Source organism: Polyodon spathula, chromosome 1, assembly GCF_017654505.1.
Source record: "Polyodon spathula isolate WHYD16114869_AA chromosome 1, ASM1765450v1, whole genome shotgun sequence".
Taxonomy (NCBI): Eukaryota; Metazoa; Chordata; class Actinopteri; order Acipenseriformes; family Polyodontidae; genus Polyodon; species Polyodon spathula.
Genome location: NC_054534.1, coordinates 5,793,281 through 5,812,279, shown reverse-complemented (window position 1 = coordinate 5,812,279; position 18,999 = coordinate 5,793,281). Strand labels below are relative to the sequence as shown.

General features: G+C 38.3%; 1 protein-coding gene and 1 long non-coding RNA gene across 5 annotated transcripts in view; one reads left to right on the top strand and one right to left on the bottom strand.

Moving 5' to 3' along the window:
* Nucleotides 1-468: 468 nt before the first annotated feature.
* Nucleotides 469-18,999, top strand: part of LOC121313067 — a 39,123-nt gene continuing 20,592 nt past the window's right edge. The window contains exon 1 of the long non-coding RNA XR_005949942.1: nucleotides 469-608. This is a non-coding gene — a long non-coding RNA (uncharacterized LOC121313067). The remainder of the gene's footprint in view (nucleotides 609-18,999) is intronic.
* LOC121313039 (adhesion G-protein coupled receptor V1-like) overlaps nucleotides 12,243-18,999 on the bottom strand; it is a 185,786-nt gene continuing 179,029 nt past the window's right edge. For 3 of the 4 annotated variants that reach the window (XM_041245163.1, XM_041245188.1, XM_041245171.1), the window contains 3 exons: nucleotides 18,339-18,524; nucleotides 15,179-15,356; nucleotides 12,243-12,643 (listed from right to left, as the gene is read on the bottom strand). In XM_041245163.1, coding sequence (XP_041101097.1) covers nucleotides 12,525-12,643; nucleotides 15,179-15,356; nucleotides 18,339-18,524 — 483 coding nt within the window. In that variant the 3' untranslated portion in view covers nucleotides 12,243-12,524. Of the gene's footprint in view, nucleotides 12,644-15,178; nucleotides 15,357-17,223; nucleotides 17,325-18,338; nucleotides 18,525-18,999 lie in introns of those variants that run through there. The other variant, XM_041245179.1, reaches the window with a different exon arrangement.

Here is an 18,999-nt window from a genome sequence, read left to right as displayed (position 1 = left end):
CCACCTAACTACAATACTACCCTTCTAACACAAAGGCTGCAGACCCTACCGCCCTGCTCTGTGGTGGAGGCTTTCTGTTTGCCCGTGCACCTTGGATTACCATTTAGATCCTCTGGTAGATATCTGATATCCGAGAGAACCTATGGAGAATGTATGCTGACATTGTAGTATCAGCGACCATGCAAACTCGAACATGGACAATGTAGCATATCTAACCCATAAACCCAAACAACTTTTAAGCACCAGCTGGACACGAAACAATTCATAGTCAGCAACACCTGCTGGAAACTTAACACTTTACAGAGTCCTCTGTGAATTGAAATTCTTAGTTCCTATCTCGGGTGGACTCTACTGTTGGGTCCAAGAAGATTCATGTTACCCATTAGAATGCGTAGCTGTGACAAGCAGAGATGTCAAAGAACACTGGGAGAACGGCTGGGGGTACATTCAACGCAGTTCAAAGGGATATGTGGTTTACTGTCCTTATCTGCTTTCTCCTAGATCAAAATACATTTACAAGACCAAACCTTCTGGAAACAGTCTAGTTCCCATAGTTACAAAATGAGTATGGACAATACTTCAGTGTTGGTAACTCCTGTTCATGTAAGGTAGGTAAGAACAGAACTTGCATATTAATTAAGATGAATGAAACTTTCAGAGGGACTGTGATATTAATAAAAGATTGTTTCCCTCTGCGTTTCTTGGTTATGGTGTAATTACAGACCTGGAAGACTGATATTAGTGCAGTACATTGATGTATGGCCGAGCAGGAATCCTGCCTGACTTCACAGGCGAAGGGAGCTATAAATAGTACATGAAGGTAATACGAGGACGACTCCTGCTTTCTAATTGAATCTCATGCTGTATTTATCAAACCGTTTTATCTGGAAAACACTACATTTCCATATGACTTTTAACCTATATTCCCAAGTGCTGTTTATGTGTATCTATAGACCCTGATTTGCAGATCAATCTTGTAAAAATGATCTTCAGGTTAAGCAGCACTAACTCTTCAGAGTTGAAATACAGAACACTTTAAAATGCTAGTACACTGGTTACTTTGTACTTGCCATTGCCGTAAATACATTTAGCACACCTTGTATTGTGTAACTGCTGTGTAGTTAGCATACCTGTATTTTGAAGTGAATCTGACAGGTTTAACTCTTAGTAACTGAACCCTTGCATAACTTTTGCTAGCCGGCATTATCAGAAATTAATTTATGATTTTGAATGTAACTTTTACAGATATGTACTAACAAGGATTCACGTGAATGTAAACACGTTGAAATGTGTCTATCTTGAATAACACAAGAAAATGTCAAAATTATTTACTCTTGGAATCACTCTTGGAAATCTTTGTGTTGAACAAAGACTGTCCATTTCAATATACATCCAATCATCTAAATAGTTATGATACTGTAGACTGGACAACAAATCTTTGTAGATACTTATTGAAGAAAATATTGTCACTGCTTTGAAGAATAAACATCTCTGTTATCTTGCAATTTAATGTACACAGCAACATGTGTATGTAAAGCTGCAGTCAATAGCTGATGGCTATATATGGGTTATATAGATGACTCAATAGTTCAGGTGTGTGATGGACAGGTCAGGAATGCTGTTCTCTGTAAGTTTCCAATGTCTAAGCAAACCAGCTCCTTTTGAAATATGTGATGCCTTTGTTACTTTGTGCTGAACTGATTGCAAAGCCAAAGAGACGATCAGAGCTTCAGCGCTGATGAGCTTAAAGCAATGCATTGCTGAGTATAGTTTGGATGGGAAATCCACATTTTGGTCAAGTTCTATTTCTTATCCCGTCCTTGGTCCTTGTGTTTTATTTGCCACCTTCTCTCTGACTCAAAAATGAATCTCTTTACAGCTGGACTTCCAATGTCAGGACCATAAATGACGTATTTCTCACCCTGCTTGATAAAAAATTGATTTTAAAATACTTAAATAAAATATGAAGCGAGATTCAAGATTAGTTAGCCTCAAAAGCTCATGCTTTTAAGAAATGCCATCGGTGAGGATCAGTTCAAACACCTCCCTCTTTTTCACAACTTCTCTTTCGGATAACAGCTCCTCATTTTTCTTGTAGATCATTTGAATCAGCAATGTGAAAACAAGCACGCTGGCTCCTAAGTTCTGCTGTACAGGAAGTGAACTTGAAATCCTCAATATCGTTGTGTGAAAATAAAGTCCAACAGCAAATTGAAAGTTTTTTTTTTATTATTATAACTTTAAGAATAATTTCTGCACATAAAAAAAATACCTTTGCAATGCTTCGGTGTTTGCTATGGCTCATAAATTTTTATGTAGCGTTCTTGAGATTTATCTTGTGATTTCAACGTAATGGTTTGAAATGTAGAGATCTGGAGAATTTATCGTGTGATCTTAACACATTTTAATTTTATTTTTTTGTCCTTAACGAGCCACCGTAGATTACAAGCATAAAAGGTGAAACCATTAAGATAAACAGCTATTTTCACCTTGTGGGTATGATGGGTATCATTATAATTGTTTGTCTTTTATCTTAACTTAACCTGGGTTCTCAACAAGCGTAGTGCATATACATGTCCTCACTACTCTGAACCAAATCCAAGAGTTGAGATTTTAAATATAGAAGTAGGTAGCTATAACAGCAGAGAATGCACAAGTTTGAACCAAACCAGTTTGCCCCTTTGTGCCCAGGCAAGCTGTACACTCCACATCTTTGCACTTATTGTTCTGCTAACTCAACAAAGGCATGCATTCAGCTGTTTTACATAGCTGTGGAAATTTAATTTCTCTAATGAATATGTTTTTTGCTGCTGCTTTGTGGTTCGTTCTTGTTGTTGCTGATTAGCACGTACAGTAAGTGTGGGCATGTGTAGGTGAAGTGGAGTACTGCCTACACAAAATCAATATTTACTACAATAAAGACTATGGTTAGGGTTAAAAATGTAGGGTAGGTCATGTAAATTCTCCACAAACATGAGTACGTTTTGGATTTGTTTGTGTAAAACATCACAATAGGGCTGTTCAAACCAAAATGTAACACTGCAGTTCCTCACACAAAGGCAAACATAACCTTGGTCTGGTACAGCTACATGCAAATCATGGTTTGTGGAAAATGATCTGGAAACTAAAGAATTATTTACTACAATAAAAACGTACAGGTAATGTTATGAGTCAAGTTAATGGGTAAGGGTTGCCACTAATGTTAGGGTTACAGCTTCAGTTAGAGCTATGGTTAGGTTTGGACTCAAGGTTGCAGCAGATCACCTTCTAACAAAAAACTGGACTGGGGTCAGTTTGCTCTTTATGTCATGTTGGCTAATTCCAACAGATAAACTGAGCATTCATCCCTTCCCAGTCTACACACAAATAATGAATTGCCCAACCAAAACACCAAAGCTCACAAAACCATATACAGGGAAATACTAACTTGGCATTGCCCCATGACTCCCTTCAGAACAAAGTTCCCTTTTGTATATTTAATTCCTCACACGCTTTCTCAGTTGTTATGAAAAACAAAGTAAACCTTGTTTTGACTTAAAAATAGTTATTGCAATAACCAGCCAAGAAGAAAAAACTAAACAAAACAAAACCAAAAAAAACCCCAAAACATATTTGGTACTTATCACTCCAGAAGGCATCAATCCCAGGAGCACATCTTAGGGTGGACAAGTATCCTATGTTTTGAGCCTATCATAATATCTAATACAACAATTACCTAAAATATAGCTCTGTGGTTTGACATCACCTCTGGGTCACTGATTTTTGTTAAAGCTGATAGACACCATAAACCACATCCATTATCATTGGTCTAGTACTACCAATCAATTACTCCGAACAATTCTTTTTAAAATTATTTATTTCCCTTCAAAATCGGGCTACATTTATGTATGGATAAATAAGGTTCTATACATTATTCCATAACTGATTGCCAAGTGCTTGTGAATATAGAGATCCTCAATCCGTAAACCAAGTCTCTGGCTCATTTATATAAAAGGAAAGATAAACAGTACAATAGCTCTATACTGTATACTGTACTGGCTCAACAGGATTATATGTTCTGTACACTGATGTTAACACTTAAGTGTTGCTTAAATGATACAATGAGTGATTGCTGCAGTATACTATCATTCAAACCCATATTTTGAAGGTTAAAAACATTTGTCAATAATTATCATGTACTTCTTAATACATAACAAACGTTGGTATTTATTTGAGTGTGTTCCTAAGCATTTGAAAGGGCAGCTTTCATGGTTTTTCATCACTGGCAGCCTTTGTTTTTGTTTAACTTACTCGTAATCAGACATTTAGCCTCAAACGCTTCACAGGCTTGTGATACATGTTTTCCAAAGCGTTCTCTTCAGTGGTTGTTTTCTAGAGCAGGGTTTTGCGTTCCTTTAGGACCTAATTAAAGATAGAGACACATGCTGCAGAAGTTCTCTTGCAGAGTTGCATAAGGGCCTGAGTATAACAAAAGACTAAGCAATACTGGTGTGCACTGGATTGGCTGCTCAGCCAGTGTGGAAACCCTATAGCCCTGTGTACTTCATAACAGAGATAGTTGGGAAGCCTGGAATGTTTTTTATGTTTCCATTAACACTCCACAGAGCTGCAGGCTACAATTAAAAAAGCACCTAGTTGCTGCCACCTATGCCCACCATATTGTCGCTACTTCTTTTCTGTTTTATTTTGGTTTTTTTACACACTCCCTGACTTGTCCAAGCCCCCAGTATCTGTAACAGCAGATTGGTGGGTGGAGGCCATGTTTCTGGTTTTGAAAGGTACTCTGTACAGTAACCATGGAAAAAAAACAAATATTTGAAGCGATTTACTCTTTAAATGAAAGTCACCCTACACAAACTGCAGCTACTGTACTGTACAGAAACACTAAAGAGGGGCTCCAAAGACGGGATTGTAGTGCGCTGGGCATCTTCTTAGGGTGCTTAAAAATAACATGTTACAAAGGTTACTCAGCCGTAAAGCATGCCATGAAATCTCTCACCCAGTGTAACTGGATTCAATCTATTCTGAGACCAATCAAAGGGAAAGCATGATATTTGTGTAGGGGGAGAAAAGTTTTCACACCAGCATTTCCATTTGCTAACAGGCTGGGTAAATTAGATGATGATCAGTTGTTAGTTCATTATATATTCCAATGACGCTTGCTATATTCAGACTTCCGAGCCTGGGTTAGGTTACACAGCTACCCAAGACAGCTAGGGTAGTTTATGCATCCCAAACATGGCACTAGAGTTATGAGTCTTCTGAATTAGATACGTCTGGCCCCTGGAACCAAGGGTGCATTTGTACAAAAGGTTGTGAAACTGGGTCAGCCCAGTGTTTTGTATGAAATGTGATTAGGGGACGGTGTTTGTTTGCTTAAAATACCATGAAGAATCATCTTCATTGTGATAATATCTGATAATCTGTGAGGCATATGTATTAATTATGTTTTATATCTAGGGTTAATTGGTCTACCACAGATACACGTATTCAAAGCACAAATATAGTTCTTATACAACCATAACCGAAGCTTCTTCAATAACCGTGAACATATATTTTTTATTTAAAAACACATCAGATATAACATTTTCTATTATGCCTAATGTTACACAAAATGCTTGATAGTCCTGGTCTTAACAGACAAAGACAGAGACTAGACTATCTTAAAATTACAAATGGTTTATTCAGAAGTTACAAAAACTACTATTTAAAATACGAGCAAGACACCAGAATCTATATCCAGTATCACTTACATATCTTTTGACAACAAATTCAGCACAAGCATTTAAAGAACATTGTTTTCCTAGCTTATGCACCAAGAATTCAATACATTGATAGTTACGTTCCTTTCTAATGTGGATGACTGCGCAAGAGTTTCTTTTTGAAGAATTAGCAATCCTGCAACGATATGTTCCGTGACCCTGCCTTTGTCATGTTGAAAGAAATTTAATTTGAAGAAAAGTGTTTTACGTCCTTGCTGTTGTGTTGTCCTGCTTTTTAGCGAGATGTCTCTGGCAGTACTGTTTTTAAGTTTTCAGTGATAACAAAAACAGATTTTTCAAGGTGCAGACTTCAAAGCAGCTGTCATTTAAAAGGTTAGTTGTCTCTTAGCTGCTTGAGTCCTATGTTGCAGCTGGAGCGAGACCTTACCATTTACCTACACTGTTACCTCAGGTCTACTGCCACACATACAAACCATTAGCTACAAGATAAAGAATCATTGTGCCTTGTTGCTCTGCGAAAGTGTTTTTCTCCTGGTTTTGACAACAAGTTTTTAAACAAGTTCACAAGCAGAGTTCCTGATGGTTCAAGGTAGTTTCATAGTTGCCTTGACAACTGGAAAACAAAAATGGTGAGCTTCCACCAGTGTCCTGTTGGGAGTTTGAGACTGGAACATGCCTCTCCCCTTGTCTGTCTCAAGGTATAAACACAGACCTGCAATATAACTTTTCTTACATTCCTTTGTCTTGTTTTTTAAGAAAGGATTTTTTTTTAACTCCAAATGCATTATGCACCATTTTTCCATTACATATCCGTTGGCTTGGTTTATAGCATGCAAACACAGTCAGACAATACCCACAGCACACTGCTGACTAGGAATGTTCCAGCAAAGCCCATTTTATCAGCAGCTAGTTAGCTCATTGTCGATATTTCTGGTGCACTCTGCACACAGCGTATTGTTGTTGTTGTTGGTAACAACAGGGGATTTAAAACACATTGGTTTGATTGTGGTTTCACAGCTAGTTTTTTTTAAGACACTGTGATGACTGAATCAGGAAAGGGTACAAAAAAGAGGAACACATTCATTAAGATACCATGATTTGGGCTGTATTTTTTCATGGTAAAAAAATAGCTTATTTCACAAAATGTTGCAGTCTTAAAACAAAAGCTCTGTGCAGTGCATTCACACATTTACTGGAAGCGCAGTGCATTCACACATTTACTGGAAGCGTCAGTAAGGCAAACATTTGCTGTATTTTTTGATGCAAAATATGTTGTTACACTATTCATTCATAAATGGTGATTTTCCCAGGGATCTACATATTGGTCCAGTGGTTAAAGAAAAGGGCTTGTATGCAGGAGATCCCCAGTTCAAATCCTGCCTCAATCACTGACTTGCTGTGTGACCTTGTGTAAGTCATTTGTGCTCTGTCTTTTGGCTGAGATGTTGTTGTGAGTGACTTTGTAGCTAGTACATAGTTCACACACCCTAGACTATGTAAGTCGCCTTGGAAAAGGCATCTGCTCAATAAGCTTTTTTTCCTGTAAATAAACACTGGGTACATTTTATGGAAATCTGTGATAACTGTGAAAAAAATAGTCTTCACCATGACTACACCATCTAATTACACACTTACCCTGCCACTAGTAGCCATGTAAGAGCAGTGTGTGTTATACTGCCACATATTTCTACCAATGTTGGGTTTTTGACTGCAGTTGTTTGCAGATAACTATATCCAATGTGACCATTCTACCGTGCAAGAGAGCTATTTTAAAGCAGCTGTGCTCTAACTCCCTGGTCAGTAAGTGATGACCCCCTACTTCTTGTGGTTTTTCTCTTCCATGGAAGGGACCCGCATTCGGTGTGCGCACCACAAGCCTTGTTCTTCCGGATGGCACAAGACAATGCTACCTGTCATTCCTCCAAAGGCTCCATGTCTGCTCAGGCTTTCACAGTGTGCAAAGAAGAACATGGAAGTGTTCTCCTAGGAAAGAGGACTAGTGCTGAGAGCAAGGCTTGGCAGAGCAATAAGCAACTGTGTTAAGAAAAGATGATTTTAGGATAAAAGCCAATAAGCAAATTAGACATACCACACCCCCATAAAAAACAAACAAACAAAAAACACACATTTAAATAACTTTTTTTTAATTTAAATAAATAAACTAATAGAGAAAAATGCTTGTTTTTATTGCAGTTCATTGTAAGAGGAAAGTTCAGGCAGGAGTGGAAAGTAACCCTTTCCCTTCCCTTTTGAATTAATTTGGAGTGCTTGTTATTCATAATTGCTACAGGCTATACACATCTTGGCCTTAAGGTTCTATACACAAATGTTTCAGTATTGTTTTTTCTTTTTCATAATTCAGATTTTAATACAGGGTTTTAAAATGTTAAGTTCAATTGTAACTGGTTGCTGGTGGATGATTCATTATGTTTGCAGGTTCAGAGCAGTGTATTTTTTTTTTTCTTTTTCATGTTGCTAGTTTTTAAGAAACTCGATAGTCATTAAACAACCCTGTCCTCATAATGCCTACAGGTGAATTGCTGCTGCAATCTCATCTTGTGGCTGTATGTTGTCTTTTGCAAAGTGTCAAAGTAAAAATTAGCCTTCATAGCATCATCCTTACTATAGCAACTGTGCCAAAACAACTGCCCAGGTTATAGGGTGTGCCTCAGTTAGGAATTATTAGGAAATATAGTAAAGTAGGCTCATTATGAGGCATTGAGACACATTGATCAAAGTCTTTATGATGTACAGTAAAACCCCTTGGGAATGCAGGTTGTTTGTAGTCTGAAATGTCCGTAACATTGAAAGTCTGTTTTAATGGTTTTAATACATGTGTGCACCTGCTATCTACAGCTATGACTAAAAGTTTTGCATCACCTAGAATTTTAGGATTGAGACATAATTAACATCATATATCAAAGAAATTACAAAATGATATCTCAAAAGTTTACCAGAAAATATAATGGAAGTACATTATTTCATGGTAGATTTTAAAATGCCACATTTTTACATTTTTTAAACTGTACTGTAAATGGTAAATGCCATTGAAAATGTAACTGTCTTAAAAAGATACAGCAGCTTGTTCTGTCATTCAGCCACCTTTGACTTGGAAAAAAAAACAAAACTGTCCTTTGTTCAAAACCAGATTGTCCTTGGTAAAATTGCTGTACTTGCTTTGAAATCTGGGTCACCTTTGTCTGGATACACATGTTGGTACTGTAATTTTACATGTATGACCAGCATGCCGCTAGTTATAGGAGTGCCAATCTGGCTGCATTGCACACGTTTGAATGATTGAATATTTTCGGCTGAAACCACGGTGCTAGGTAGACCGGTCAGTTCAAAAGTTTGGTGTTCATAACTCTGAGGTTTTACTGTATTCCAAGAAAAATACAACTTCTAATGCTACAAATCTAGTAGAAGATAACTTTAGCACACTTTTCGAGTTAAATTAACCTCATGCATCGCTTGTTACTCGAATGCAGCTTATTATAAAGAAAGTATATGAAAAAAGGTAATTGCTCTGATTGCTTTCTCCTGCATACCACTGCTGGTAAATCAGCCCACTGGGTCAACTGCTGTTTTTATACACCTGATCTCAGAACATTTTAATATAGTTGTGTTTTACAGCCAAATACATGTCACACAGCATGCCTTTTAAGTTAGCAATTTCAAGAGTTTTGTTGTTTTTATGTTTTTGTCCACAAAAGGCATACAGTGCAGTGAAAAAGTATTTGCCATGTCTGATTTTCTACATTTGTGCACTTTTTTCACATTGAATTTGGTCAGATTTTTTTTTGGGTTGTAGTAGTATATAGAGGGAGTCTGAGAGAAAATATGACACCAAAGTTTGGTGCTTCTTTCATTTGTTTGGTGTGCGAGGTAATCAAACATGCAATCTTCAGATCTGAATTGCCCCCTAGTTAACTCAACCCAATTAAATGGATAATTAGGGTCAGCTGTTTGAATACTTTGTTTAACAATCAGGCCTGATTTGGACCAGCCCTGCCCAATATAAATCTGACTAACTTTGGCCCTTACCATCAGAGTGAAGTTGTCGGCACACAGGTTCTAGAGACACCTCATGCTACGTTTAAAAGAAATTCCTGATGACCTCCGGAAAAAAAAGTTGTTGATGCCTATCAGTCTAGAAAGGGCTACAAAGCCATTTCTAAGGCTCTGGGGCTCCACCAAACCAGCTACAGCAATAGTGTGGAAATGGAAAAAGTTTCGGACAGTAGTGAATCTTCCCAGGAGTTGCTGTCCTGCCCAAATCTCTCCCAGAGCAAGGCGTAAAATTGCCCAGGAAGTCACAAAGAACCCTAGAACAACATCCAGGGATCTGCAGGCCTGTCTCCCCTCAGCTAAGGTCAGTGCTCATGACTCCACCATCAGAAAGACACTGGGCAAAAATCGGATTCATGGCAGTGTAGCAAGGCAGAAACCACTGCTCACTAAGAAGAACATGAGTGCTCGTCTCAAGTTTGCCAAAAATCACCTGGATGATCTTCAAGAGTTCTGGAACAATGTTCTAGGGACAGATGAGTCAAAAGTGGAACTTTTTGGCCAACAGCGGCCTCGTTATGTCTGGCGAAAACCAAACACTGCATTCAACAGTAAGAACCTCATACCAACGGTCAAGCGTGGTGGTGGTAGTGTCATGATTTGGGAATGCTTTGCTGCATCAGGACCTGGATGACTTGCCATCTTTGAAGGAACCATGAATTCTGCTCTGTATCAGAGAATTCTACAAGAGAATGTCAGGCCATCCGTCCGTGAGCGGAAGCTGAAGAGCAACTGGGTCATGCAGCAAGACAATGATCCGAAACAAACAAGCAAGTCTACATCAGAATGGTTGAAGAACATGAAATCTAAAGTTTTGGAATGGCTTAATCAAAGTCCAGACCTAAACCCCATTGAGATGTTGTGGCAGGGCCTGAGACAAGCAGTTTATGCTCCAAAACCCACAAATGTCACTGAGTTGAAGCAGTTCTGCATGAAGGAGTGGAACAAAATTCCTCCACGGCGCTGTAAGAGACTGATTAATAACTACAGGAGGCGTTTGGTTGCAGTTATTGCTGCTAAAGGTGGCGTAGCCAGTTACTGAGTCTAAGGGGGCGATTACTTTTTCATACTGGGGCATTGGGTGCTGCATAACTTTCTTTAATAAATAAGTATCAAAATGTTGTGTTATTTGTTCACTCAGGTTCCTTTTTATCTAATATTAGATTTTGGTTGAAGATCTGATAACATTAAATGTCAGAAATATACAAAAATGCAGAAAATCAGACAAGGGGCAAATACTTTTTCACGGCACTGTATATATTTTCACTGAAGGTTTTGTGCAGTTTTACAGCACAAGGAAATTAGGTCAGTAGCTGGCCTGCAATTGAAGAGAAAAAAAAAAACAGCCTGGTTTTAGACCCCAACTCTACTGTAGCCTGATCTTTAATATACACAGAGTGGACAGGACTTATGACAATGCTGAGGAAATTAATTTCAACATCTGTTTTCTCTCAGCCTTGTGACTTGGATTCAGTGGTACTCAACTGTAATGTATGACCTGGTTTGTATCTCTCTACCACCATCCCTGGTTTCTGTCTTGTGTACCTCAGTGATCTATTTGGTCTTTCAGTCATGTCATACTTTCCCATTTAGTGGTTCTCCATGCTGCTCAAATTTACTTTGCTTTCAAGCAGACTTGCTGACATCAAGTTCTGGATGTTTCACAACTGCTTGCAACAAAATTCCAGCAAGGCAGGGGTCAGGCTCTTGTGCTCACACTGGCTGTGGGATGCTCCTCTTTCTGACATCCCTTGAAGTCAGCTATTAGAAGGCTTGGCATTATCTTTAAACTTGATCTGTCATTCCACAGTGTTCCTTTATCAATTTTGATATCTCACCAGACTTGACCACTATATGATCTCCAGTGGAGTTTAAGGGCCTTGTGCATTCATGCTCTTGAACCTTGCTATCTTTGTCACTGGATGTCTGTCTACACTTCAGACTGTACAGAGATCAGACTGCAGACCTCAAAGTTCAATGTGATTAATTGAGGGGTAGGGCTTTCAAGTTTTATGTCCCTCTTCAACGTTCTGTCAATATATATATATTTATGGAAGTCTGACTCACGACTGATATTTAAATATAGAATGAGAATCCTAGCCTAGTCACAGCCACACTTAGAATCACATTACATGCATTATACACAGTGCACAAGACATTTACTTCATTATGTAGCACACACTTTTGTGGGATGTGGATATGAAATCACCTTATAGCAAGCCAGTTTCAGTCATGATAGGAACAACAGCATATATGCCAGACCTGGTGATCAAGCGTTCTGAGATATCCAAACCTGTTTCAGGAGGAACAGACTCAGAGAGAGTCACCCGCACCCCCCCGAATAATCTGAGGACACCTTGAGGACTCGTAGCAAAAGGTTTTTACATTTGTGGCCTATCCCCTGTTTAATTAGGGTGGTAATGAAGTTGAGTTGAAACAGAAGTTCTTAAAAGTTTTATTAACAACGTTACACAAACTGATCAGTGTTATTGAGAATACTTGCCTATCCCTTATTTATTCTACATAATATTTACATCCAGTTAGGGTAAGTCTTTTTTTTGTCTTTATGCAGTACGTTTTAATTAAGGTCTGTTGTACAAATCTTTCATGGTATCAAACACCTAGTGAATTTTTTTTAACAGCATTCTATCCAATTACATCATTTGTTTTAGTGCAAAAGCAGTACAAGTACCATACAAAAATACCGATTTTTTTTCATTTAAAAGTAAAGAGTTAGAGATGAGTGTCTGCGATGGGAATTCTTCTCAGCTCTACAATCTGTGAGTTTGCAATGCTGCCTCCATCCTGACTGCCGTGACCCGACTCATTGTCGTTCATGTTAAGGCTGGAACCTAGAAGACACAGAAGAAACTGACCATGAGACCATTGACTATACACAGTCATAATAAATCACTTCAGCCTCTCCACAATCGAAATACTCCATTCACAAACATTCCATGTAATAAAGCTTGTTGGGTTTAAAATGATCTGTTCTATTGACTGAACAAATATTGCTCTTTGGATAATTGGCATGGGGATCTTTGAGAATCGAAGTGTTTGGTGCATTTCATGAAGAGTCCTATTGTAATGAAAAATAATGCCATTCAACACAGCAGACTAGTTAACCCATCCTGATCTTAGGTATTTCCATAGAAAACCCTGAAACTATTTAATTAGTTATAGCAGGGCTGACATTTTGCTGAGTTGCTTAGTGCTGAAATAGTTCAACAATGGTGGCATTTATAGACACTGCCATTTAGATCAAATGAAAAAAAAATCCAGTGGCTGATGAAAAACATTTTGAGAAGCAAATATTTAAGGGAGAAGAGAGCAGAGCAATCCCAACAGCAGCCATATTTGGAGACTTTTTAGTCATGCTGTGGACCATTTCTCATATGGACAACACATTATGAACTGAAGAACTTCCTCACATACATACATCCAAGTGTGAAGTATGGACGTTTTCTTTTGATTGTCTGAGGAGTTATTTGGAGCACTGGCCAATCGTGATACATTTATGAGACTTTCTTTTTTTCTACTGGACATGCTACAGTTGTTCAAGTTTGTGTTGGATTACCGTGCAATAATAAACGAGATTCTGTGTCGCTGTCAGCAATAAAGCTTGGTAATGTTCTTAGAAGGGTACTGCACTTGAAAAGCACCCTGCTATACTATTCTTTAAAAAAGCCTGCACTGGTCAAGGAAATATATTGAGCAAGACTGTAACAAAATGAAACTGAAGATAAACTCAAGCAAGTCTGAGTGGAGCTGGCAGGGTCAATGGGTTTGTCTCCTGATAAGCAAACCACGTTCTGTTTGTGACAGGCATCAAAATAGCATGCATGATGAAAATATAAAAATACAATATATTCAAAACCATCAACAGAATCTCTGTCATGCAATGTAAATGAACATTTCTTAAATAAAAAAAATAAAAATCAAAACCTAGGATCTTAATTCAATTAACTTTTTAACTGACTTTATAACATCCTAGAAAATGATAACTGTAAGCAATTAAAAGAGTACACGTGGAGAAATATACATTTAGATTCAATTAACATCTCATGAAACCAAACCGCATTGATCAACTGGTGCTTGAGGGCACGTATTGGAAACTTACAGATCAACTTTCTGAGTGAACGGTAAAATAATTCAATTCAGAGTTACAATATGAAGAAGCCTGGTTAAAATCATGCTATTAGACACAGTACAACAATGTTCCAGCAGAGCTGGGTAACTAACTCTAAGCTTGCTCTCCCTGAGGTTACTGGCCGTGACATTCCTTGAAAGAGAAAGTATAGCCTGTCATTACCATATATTAACCTTTTACCTCTCTGGGTCTTAATTTCCACTGTAAACTTAGAGACACGTCAACATATTTCAGTGAGGGAGAAATATCTGTTTATCTTTGAGAGAGACCCTTACATTACTGACTAGATACGGGAGTGCAGCTGCAAGCACGTCCTTCCTTAGAGGTGTGTAAAGTTAAATTGCCCTTTTCTTTCATTATGTAAACTTAAGGTAAATTATCTATCAGGTACTGACGCTGACGGCACATTCATAATTGCTCAACAGGAGGTTAGGAAAAAAGCTCCCTTCAGTAGATTGGTTAAAACAGGCATTGCTGTAGAACTGTTTGTTTTAAAAGGGTTTGGTGCAGAACTAAGAGTTGCATTTGCCAGAGTGAGAGTTCAGATAGGAAGGAGTAAGGTTGGGGAGCTTCTGTGGGTTGCGGACTCGTTTATACTGTTTATTACACTGTATTGACTATAAGGTCTAGAAGACAGGATCTATCATACATAGGCTTTCTATAAAATTAAAATGATATTGGAAAAGAGGAAAGAACTTACTATATCGTCTTTGAAAATAAATTTAAAAATAACGCCATGTACTGTGGATGTTGTTGGGGGTTATAGACATGCTCTCCCCTCATTGATACAAACTGTAGTATTACATCAGTTAAGGTCTTGGTTATCTTTTATAGCTTTAAAAAAATAAATAAAAATGATATCTAATTAGAATCGCCTTTCTTCTTTGTTCACATGTTGCAAATAACAAATATATACAGGGGTTTGAACACAAAATAAATAGAAACACTTGACAGCTGTAGCACACACACTTCCCTGTCCGAAATCAAATTACTGATAACCATATTGGCCATTCAGGAGAAAAGGGTTCACTGCAGATTTCAACCCCATCTTTCTTGAAGAAACCAGAGGGCTACATTAGTGAGGCTTGGTCATGCGGTGCCACTCCAGAACAGTTAAATACTGAATTGGTGCTGTCCTGCCAGGCATGGTGGCCCTACAAGCAATGGTGTTATGGCAGCTGTTTCTAAGCGTTTGTCTGAACACTGCATACAGAAAACAACGCAATGATTCACTTACCAGTCTTTAAGGCAAATATTAGATCATCAAACTCTTGGGACTCCTCCTCTGCCACCTGCAAGCTGTTAGGGAACCCTCCCTGTGTGGTGTAGGCTTTCCCGTTCTGAGGACTCTGCTTGAAGACACTGCTGGCCTGGCTGGTGGGCCTCAATGACGTTCTCTCCCAGTCTGGAGGCATCTACACAACAACACTCATTATTGAGGAGGAACATGAACATTAAGACATGCCATTCATAATGACTTGCTTTCAAATAAAACTATACATCTGTTTAAATGTGGGAAAAACAAACAAACATTGCAGTAGATGCATCTTGTTTACCCTTTACAACTGCCCTCTTGTGGTTTCTATATTGCCAATAGACTTTGTTTGGGTATAACAATACAATCAAACCTACAGTACAGTGCAATACATGGACATGCAGTACATAAGCAGTGGAAACTTTATTCACAGCATACAAATTATAACCAATTTAATACAAACATTTAATTATTAAGTTAGCAAACAACTACAGTAAAGTACTTAGATTTCACATAATCTGAGTTTCTGGGAGCTGCCTGTATTGTATCGAGAATGCCTACAAGGTAACGTGATATTGCTTGTTTGAGAAATGGGCAGAGCAAAGTGAAGTGTGGGTGGGAGGTCACTCAGCTTTCCAGGAAAGTTTCCTACCTGACTCGGTACTTGCTTTACTTTCATTGATAGTGTGTGGGAGGGACCTGTCTGCCAGTGTTTGCTATACATTCATTTAGAGGTTAAATCCCAGCTTCAAATATTTACCAAAACACTGCCATTAATCAAGACACACTGTACACTATGATTTTCATAATTTTGCACAGTTTTCAGCTTTGTTTAGCAGTCCTCTCTGCTATATACTTCTCTTATTTAAGAGATAACTTACACACCATGTACATATTTCTATAATGCTATTCAAAAGTACTATAGCTTGATAATCTCTAAGGAAGATGTGATCAAAAGTACTGTACCCATGGCATTTCTTTGGTACATACTGCTTTGACAAAAGGAGGAATCAGAATCAATCACAAATTAGATACCACTCAAACTCCATTATTTTCATTGAACCTCATAATTCAGTCTGATGGATTTGAATGAAAGTCATGCCTTGCTTAGAAGACAGACGCCTCTCAGCTAGAACACTAATCCATCTTAATCAAACTCAGATTCTCATCTCAGCCAGCCACTGACTACATAAATAAATAAAAATAAACCACAACAAATTTCGGTTGTCCTGTTTTGTGTAATCATTAACTTCAGTAGTCCACATAAACATCCCCTCATTGTTAAAGAACACACATTCTGTGTTGCTTAACCAACCAAAGCCAGAAATCACGAACAAGCAGGTCATCAAGACATCATTACTCTTTGGTAAAGAATCCCTTTAATGAGTTTCATCACAATTGGATGCCCAGTTTTCCAGACATATCCAAGAGTGGCGTAATGTCCTCCAGGCACATCTCCTAAGTTGTGCCAATATTTGTTTCTAACTCTATTTAGTACATTGCAATCTCCTTCTCCATGACTGTTTCCGCCAAGTAAAACAGGAAGTTTGTTTTTGCTTTGACAGCTTACACACTGCTATCTGCACTTTCCTGGACAGAAATGATAGATACTGCAAGGCAGCCCCCACTCTTCTAGAACAAGCCTTATTGTTTTGTCACAGAACCAATCTGGCTTTGAGATTACCCAGCAGGGCTCCTTTGATCAAATCAAAATCCCCTTTGCAATACCGAACAGCCATAATAGCATCAAGAGCCTACCGCTATAATACAGGCCTTTCTCATTTCATTCTCACAGGAACATTTCCCTGGCAGTCAGGGCTCTTTGAAGGGAGAGAGAAATTTGGTTTAATTGTTGCCGGATCAGTGATTGGTACAAAATGTTCAGTTAGGTGAAATCAGGCACAGCTCTTTGTAACACGTCCACTTTCGAAGTTGAACTAGTAGTTGGCACTAATAGACTTCTGATCTGAAAGTGTGAGTTGTAAGCCTTAAGATGTGCTTTCATGAATAAAACAGGATTACTGAACTTCAGTGGAATGGGGTCGTGCCAATGCAAAAATTCAATCACTCTTCTGTCAGGCCTGGTGTTATACTTCCACCCTGCTGTGGAAAATATGAATCTCCAATCCTGGGGGGGAAGAAATCAACGTGAAATACCTGATTAATGTACACTGTATGGGCTTCTAGAAAGAGAAGCGTGATCTCGCCTCCATGACCATTAATACAAAGTACGTTGTTATCATGCCACAACGACAGCTCATAAAGGCAGTTCTGTTCTAAATGCCTACACACATATACACTGTCTTTGGGTTCGTTAGGAGAATCCTTGTTTTTTTTCTCATTGTAAATTAAGTTAAGTCTCTATTTATTTTGTTTTTTTACCTGCACAATTACCTACAATTTACCTGTAGTGAAATATGCTTTATTACTATATTATCACTATATTGATTCTCCAAAGATTATGCCAATTACATTATTATTAGACCATCAATAAGCAAGTTATAAACAGTAGTCATAAAGTGTGGGGTCTCTTCTGATCAAATTTACTGTGAGGTTGTAAATACAGTATTCCTGTTGGGTCTCTGGACCCCAAAACAGACCCTGAGTACTAACCCATAGGCTGACAATACAGAATCCCAGAATGCTACCTACACACCATTCTTATATTCCAATTGTGAGGGGACCGGTTATGAAACCCATGCTTCCTCATGTAGTTGTTTGTTTTCAGAACCAGCATCACACAATCAAACGTAGTAATGAAGCAAAAACAAAAAGATTATTTGAGGGTGCATAAACCTTTGCAGCACTGTAAAATAGCAGTCATAGAAAGATTTCAGTGTGGACCAGATCATTCTTAAAAAACACCTCAAACTCTTTTCTAAGTAACGATTTCCTCAGATAGAATCTTCCCTGCATAAAATTCAAAACATTCATGTCTGTTTAAGGCCAAATTACTTACAAACTTTATTTTTCATCTAAGAAGTGAGTGATCGATAAAGCAGCGTGATTTACCAGTAGTGTCGGTGCAGCAGTCAAAAAAGTCATGTTGTGGTCAAAATTGAATTTAAATCACATAATAATTATCTTTAACTGTAAAAATACTAAACAAAATGAATGAAAGCGCATCTTAAAGTTAAGTTACCTCCTCCATGGCAGTTATAAGGTTCTGGGTGGACTTGCTAATCTCTCCTCCAACGGAAGGACTTCCACTCCCCTGAAATGCTGATCCTGGGCTGGGGTGTCCACTCATCTCCACACTGTAGCTGGCTTTGACCGGCCAACAGAGCTGATTGTGCAGTATAAAGTACACTATGAAGACATAGACCCCCTGAAATCAAACACAAACAACAGGCTTCATGAAGGACTGTAGAAAACAAAAGGCTTTCATTTCTGTTTGAGGCAAATTTCACTTGCTTGTTGTACGTGTAGAACGGCAGGAAATCTAAAGATTGGAGTGAAGCATGTTTCAGTTTTAATTATTTTCCAAATTGCCAAACTTATCGCTGATGTGCACATAAAACCCAGATTCGAATTGGATTATACTGCTAAGCTGGGCTTTAGGTAACAGATCTACTGCTGAGTCAAATAAATGGACTTCACTGTGCCTGTAGCCAACTCTTTTCCTTATTCCTTTCCTTAAAATGGTAATTCCATTCATCTGCACTATCGTGCACTTCCATTCACGACAAAGGGGGTCTCAAAGGTGCCGTTCTGAAAGAAACATGTGTTGTGGCAAACATGTAGTTTGATTTTTACTCACAGGAAATCTGTTACATTCAGTCAGTTTACCTCAGCTATAACCA